The sequence below is a fragment of the Lagopus muta genome, chromosome 5 (assembly GCF_023343835.1).
Source record: "Lagopus muta isolate bLagMut1 chromosome 5, bLagMut1 primary, whole genome shotgun sequence".
Lineage (NCBI taxonomy): Eukaryota > Metazoa > Chordata > Aves > Galliformes > Phasianidae > Lagopus > Lagopus muta.
Genome location: NC_064437.1, coordinates 6,003,777 through 6,010,612, shown reverse-complemented (window position 1 = coordinate 6,010,612; position 6,836 = coordinate 6,003,777). Strand labels below are relative to the sequence as shown.

Genomic DNA, 6,836 nt, shown 5'->3' with positions numbered 1-6,836 from the left:
CTAAAACAAAAGCAGATCAACTCTGATGAATATATATATATATTTTTAAACATTTTCAAGTTATCTTTACATTACTGCTCTAAGCAAAACAACTGTAGACAGCAGAACGCCTTCCTTCATAAGCTCTTTTGTTGCTTACTGTAAAATACATGGCATGTGCTGCTAGCCAGACAATGCAGCTCTTTGTTCTTTATTTGTAGTTCTACTGTCTGGCAATTACCAGAAAATACAGCTTAATAAGAACTGGATTTGTTCTACTCAATAAAAATATTTGAAAACATTAAATATACATAACATCTACTCAGCTTACATTCAGAAATTAGTTTTTTATTAGTCGTCCCAAAGTACAACTGACAAATTTGAACAGATTTTTTTTTAAAGTTTTTAAAAGTTTAGAAGTTAAAAGTAGCCGAAAAAGTTAAAACTTGCTTGCCAAATCACAATAAAATAAATGGATTAGAACTAACATGCAGGGAGAAAAAGTTGTGTGTTCCAAAGACACGGAGATGGGCTGATGCTCAGCCTTGAAGCAACTCTCAGGCACGTTGTTCAGGAGAAGACCTGAAGCCTATTGTGAGGTGGTACTTACACCTTCCCCTGTGCTGCCTACAAAGCACTCTTAAGGACAGACAGACCTTCGCAAGCCCTCCTCATCTGAGGGAAGAGCCCCATCACCACCTTATCACGGATGAGGACTGTGTGTAGGAAACAAAGCCAGGCACTTTGCTGCCCTAGAAGCTTGGAAAATGGGTACACAAGAGAGTTCATATCTGCTTTTGAAGAGCAATTTGCCAGCCCAGAGGAAGACTGGCAGGACTTCTCCCCACAAACATCCAGCAGCCGACTCAGCAGTGCTGCCTGCCTGCTGTCTCCTGTGGCTAAGTCATATCCTGAAGAGCCACAGACACATTAGAAGAATCTGTATTTTCATGGAAAAAAAACATAGAAAATGCAGATCCTACTTACTAGGAATTAGCATTTCAGCTCTTGCAGGATGGATACAGAATCCAAATACCAAAGAGGATAAGAAAATTAGCAGGGTAATTTTCTTTTAGCAGATATTTGTCATCTTTACAGAAACATCACATCACACATTAAGCAGTCTGTATAATCTTAAAAACACTCCAGCTCAAAATTCACAATTCAAATGAAGCATGGAGGCAAGCATCTGCCACTACAGCAGCCTCTCAGCAAGTACAAGGCACTCCTTGCCCATCCTATCCCCACTTATAATTTTATGCATGCAGCACTCAAGGGGCTGACTGAGAAGAGGAAATGAACGGGTTGTGCTGTATGCTGATCTGAAACACTCTGGAGTTTCTACCAAAAATTAGCTAGATTTTGTCACGCAGATATTAAAGAATGCTTCTTGTATTTCTCATCAGCAGGCTGATATTGCTGCTTGTAGCTTGTGGTGATACAAATATAAATATTTCCATGCATGATCAAGCCAAAACTGCTTATCATCTCATTTTGCTCTTTCTCCTAGAGTTGACACATTTAAGCCAGCAGCAGCATGTAGATTTAGGTCAAGCAAATCAAGCGTCACACACAAGCAGAGCACTCATTTCCACTCCTGCCGACAGTGAACACAGTTTTGCAATTCTGAAACCCACCACAGACAACGCATTCTCCCTCTAGTGGCTGGAAAGACATTCAGCATTTTTAGCTGAGGGCTCATAAAACATTTGTGCATGTTCTGATTGGGGACGTAGCAGCTACAGGCGGTAACTTAGCAGCTGCATGGGGTCACTGTCCCCAGAGGTGTTGGAGAACTGTAGGGATGTGGCACTGAGAAACACGGCCAGTGGGCTTGGTGGGGTGAGTTGGGTTTGGATTTGGTGATCTTGGAGGCCTTTTCCACCCTCAATGAGTCTGAGATTCTAAGACCTTTCTTTTTTTCTTACTGTTACAGTTCCTGTGAGTTCTCGGAGTGCCACAAGCCTGAGCATTAGCTTTTCACACACAAATTTTTAAAAGCTGTGATCTGCTGAGCTCTCCTGTATGCCAAACTTCTTCCCTTGAGAAGACTGTGACCTGAGCCACACAAGCTGCCAGGTGAAAAAGGCTGAGTGGGAACTGACAGCAGTACTGGACAGAACGAGAAGCCCTGTAATGTTAATTTCTGGACCTCTTTTTAAGATTTGAATAATCTGTATTCAAATATGGCTTGAGGCAAGGTGCATTTTGAGGAACATGAAACTGACTAAAACAATTTCCATTGCGTTTTACGAACAGAATTTTTGCTGCCCTTACTATCTTCCATGAGTCTACAGAGAACCAGGCTCACAAGCACAGGGGATTAAGGATTGCAGTATTGTAATTTCTGTGCTGACAGACTTTTGGCATCGCCTTCAGCAGGCTAATTCACCACTCTTAGTGGACTGACTCGGATAAGAGACCGACACAAAGCCTCCCTCGACTTTTGGAAGATGGGGCCAGAGATCAGCTTTGCAGCTGCACACCTGCAGCAGTGGCTGGCGTGACTGTGCTTGGAAACGTGCAGCCATCTGGACTCGTTCAGCATCCAGGCGGAGAGGTGAACTGCCCTGCTGCAAGATGCCTGAAGGAGACTACGGTTGTTTGGTTTGGAATGTCTTTCTTTTTTTCCTCTTTTCTTTTTCTTTCTTTTCCCCAGATAGCAATTTTGGCTCAGTAAAGCATAGAAGACTGGGACAGAGGCAAAACTAGATTCGTTAGGTTTATAACCAAGAACGTACAAGATCAAGTCCAACAATTCCTGATAAACCTGCTTCGATAGAAAAATCAATCACGACAAATGTGCCAACAGCAGGTGTTCCAGCTGCCTCGTGAAGATGAAAATGCAAAGATACTAAATGCACACTGAAACATTTTCTTAAATGTATTTCACCCAGGAAAAAGCCCAGCACTGTTAGCCACCAATCTGAATAGTTTTTCAGTCTTAACATAGAGCTGTGATTTCATTTAATACATTTTTTATGAATAAGTAAACACATTACAAAGAAAATTACACCTTGTTACACATAGATTATTTCTTATGGAAGTCCTTAACACTCATATTAACATCCTCAAAATTATTTTTGCTCTTATCAGAATGGATGGGTAACTCACAGACTGAGCTATCAGATACTGTCTACTACCTGAGAAGGTCCCAGCCAAATTAGGGCATGTGTGCTTCCACTGAATAAACAAAAGTTTCTATAGCATTAATGTTTCTGCTTCCTACTCATCACTAACACACCATACTGACCCACCAGACCAGGCTTTTAACTTGCTTACTTTGCTCTTTCTAGTAGTTTTATTGCTTCTTCTCTCCTGTCCTGGTCCAGATACAGCAATGCAAGCTCCAGCAAGGCATTTGGAATTAGATAATGGTCGTATTTTATCTTCTTCTCACTGCATAGGAAAAGAAATAGCCTCAAGATCTTGAAATGAATTACTGTTTCACTCACTTAACAGCTCCAAGCGAAAATAAATAGGAGATTAGCTAAGATCAGGAGGAGCAATCAATCTTTATTACAACATTTGTTGTGCTCTCTGTCCAATGCTACCTTCTGGGTTATTAAATGGTGTACTTTACCATAACCATCATACACAATGTGTTATTTCCTGGGATTAAAAATTATTGGCATTTATTATAGGGGAAATTTTAAAAAAGGTGATAATATTATAAGCACTGTGTGAACTGAGAAAGAGATCCCATTCACAACATACAGGGGTTCCAAATACAATCACATTGCCAATCATCTCTGGAGACTGTTTGGTTCTTTAGGCATAACTTCTGACTGCTAAGAGGAAAGGGAGGAAAAAACAGCGGTGTCACAAAAACTGTATGTGTGTGTAGTTCCCAAAGAGAAGAAAGTATCAGTGAGAAGTGCAGAATTGCAATTCTTCCTCCTTATATGGCTAACAACACTGGCAATTAAAACTGTGAGCCCTTGGATATTGAAACAAGTGAAATAAATACTAAAGAATCTGTTGTCCTCTCTATTCACATCAAGGTTGCACCTGCTCTTACTTGAAACGAGCAGGTACTGAGAAATTCAAGAGCATGCCAGGTAGACAACTTACTTTAAGTAGATGTAATTAAAATGGCCTTCTGCCTCTGAGATTTTGCCCAAATGCTTCAGGCATAAACCCTTTAGCAGTTTTATCACACACTGGTCATCTGCTAGCAATTCTGTAGCTGTAAGATGAAGTAAATGACATATTTTAGAAAACATTTTAGAGCAGTACAGACTTGTGTAAAAGTGTTCCTGTACGTAGGAAAGTATTATAAAATCTATTTACTGGAACGCAGGGCAGAAGAAACTAACTGACCCATTAAGTTCATTCAGGGTAGCTTCATGCTATCACCAACTTGTACAACGAAATATCAGCTAACAAGAAATCTGACTAATGGCACTGCATCTTGTGCTGAATTTCACCCTGTTTCTATTACAGTGGTCCTTTACCCAGTTCTTCCTCTGTCACCCCAGTTGACAAAATCCTGACACATTCTGCATGGAATTGCTGCACTCCTTAAGACTACGCCATCCTTAATGATTCTATGTTCACATGGAAGTATCTCCTCTACTTATAATACAGCCTTCAAACTGCCCCCAGTTGCATTAAAAAAACACTTAGGGACTGATCCTAGGCTCAACTGCGTACAACACCTGGAAATGCAGATCTGAATTTCCACTAACAGAATTATTTCCACATCTTATCCATGTAATACTGTCAGGAGCACATTTGCAAGTTGAAGATTTCACAGTGGCAGATTCTTGAATTAGGAATCCAGAAATAAGAAAGAAAATATTTGAAAAGTCTGTAGTTTAGCCTCAAACACCATCAGGAAAGCTCAAGAGAAGCATGATGCCTGGAAACAGCTGACCATTATTTGTAACAAGTAACACTTCACATTGCTGATATGTTTACAATATTTCACCCTTTTCAATTATATGTCCTCATAGCATTTTACAGATGTCAATCAGCCTCCACAAATCCCTGCAAAGTCAGCTGTACTCACTATTTACCAGTTAGGAAAGAAGAAATTATTCACTTATCCCAAATAACGTTGCAAACTGTGTGATGAGGTGAGACAGACAAATTGCTTTTAACAAGATGTCACTTTCATGGGAAATATTTTTCTGTCCTCAAATAATTAAGAAGGAGAAAGCTTTAGCCATTCTGTCAAGCAACTCTTTCTGAAAGAGTACTTGTGTAACAATGCACCAAGGTCCTAGAAAACACTGCAATGCAGTGACTTAACCCATATTCCATTGTAAAGGTGGGCCAAATCCTTTTACAGGAAATACATAAGATCAAATATTTATCTAAGGGGAAACTATGAGAAAAGCTGTGGCTGCAATTCCATAGGTGCTGGGAAATACTGGCAAGAAATAAATCGGTAACTAACTGAGTGACATTGTAGTTCAATATTATCTCCTTTCTTATGTTCCTTTATTGTGCAAAGGGAGCCCATCCCTCATGTCCCAGCTTCTGACACACGAATGACATTCAGCCCTCCAAGGTCATGCTGTAAGCTGACAGCACTTTTGGAACCAAAGGCAGACACTCACCTCTATTTATCTTTCAGAACTGAAATACGGTATCTAAGAATAAAAAACTTTAATGATCTAAGTAATCGTCAGTTCATACACTGATTTTGATCTAGCAAAATAAACAGTCCTTCAATATGTCATGAACTATTCCTAATATACATCTGTGGATGGAAAATAGCTTGCTAGTACTATCAGTGACAGTGCTAGTATGATCTATGACCAAAGAGGAAATTTACTCCTGTCTGCATTAACAGTTCATGGTTTCATAATCTGCCTTCCTCATGTGATCAGATTAACTTTACTAACAAGTGTCTCTCTTTATTCACAGATAATATCTTTAGCTATTGCAGTGTAAAATACCTGATTAAACCGTGTCACTGATTACCTGAACTTCTTGCCAATGCTTCTTCTGCTTCGATTAAAGTCTCTAACATGCCTTCTGTTAAATTGGGACATTGTCCAATTACGGCATAGCCATTCCAGATATACATCATCTCCTAGGATCAGGGAGAGAAGACTGCATTGTTAATGATATCACTGGCTAAAAACGACTATCAATTATTTCCGTTATCTCTGTATTATGAAAAAGTTACAGATTCCATAACCAAAATCTCAGTTTGTTATAACATAGTGCCATTGCAAACATTCTCCTGGTTTTCAGAGCGGACCAGTACTGGAAAACAACTAAAGAGCCATTGATTGTACTCAATACCAAGGAATATTGCAGAACTACTCAAGCTATACTTCTTCTAGACTAAATAACTGAGGTTAAGCCCTTTCTCCTTTAGCAAGTCCCTTCGCAACGTAAAGAAAAATTCTAGAAATGGGATTCTGCACCCTATTCCACAACCTCAGCATATCTTTAACTGTTCAGCTGTGACATCTGCTGCATCAGATATGCAACTGCAGCAGAAACAGACTGCTGTGTTCCCACAAGGACGCCCAAGGAAAGCCTTTAGGACAGAACTGTTCTACTAAAATCCCATTAGAACAGCCCAAATAAACCCCAGGTGCATACAGTTCTTCACTCTCTACGGTCTCTGAAACCTGAGAGACAAATGAATGTCACCTATTTATTTCCTCTCATCTTAAGTCTTATGAGTTGGTGGAAAGCGGCCTCTAGTGAATACCCACATTATGCTGTAACTTATCTTCAGGAGACTGTATTTCTTCAGGAAGCACTGTGTCACATATCCAGCTGGTGGGCTGAGAAACGATTACTCACTGGTATCTCCAACAGGCTCTCCCTGCTCAGACATTCTCTTAAAGACTATTTACTAATTATTCATCTGTTTCTCAAATAAAGCA

The 6,836-nt window shown here is 39.8% G+C and overlaps 1 protein-coding gene across 2 annotated transcripts in view; it reads right to left on the bottom strand.

Moving 5' to 3' along the window:
• Window positions 1-6,836, bottom strand: part of TTC39A (tetratricopeptide repeat domain 39A) — a 49,155-nt gene that overhangs the window by 8,877 nt on the left and 33,442 nt on the right. For both annotated transcript variants that reach the window (XM_048946257.1, XM_048946259.1), the window contains exons 15-17: window positions 5,914-6,025; window positions 4,054-4,168; window positions 3,262-3,378 (exon numbers count right to left, since the gene is read on the bottom strand). In XM_048946257.1, coding sequence (XP_048802214.1) covers window positions 3,262-3,378; window positions 4,054-4,168; window positions 5,914-6,025 — 344 coding nt within the window. The remainder of the gene's footprint in view (window positions 1-3,261; window positions 3,379-4,053; window positions 4,169-5,913; window positions 6,026-6,836) is intronic.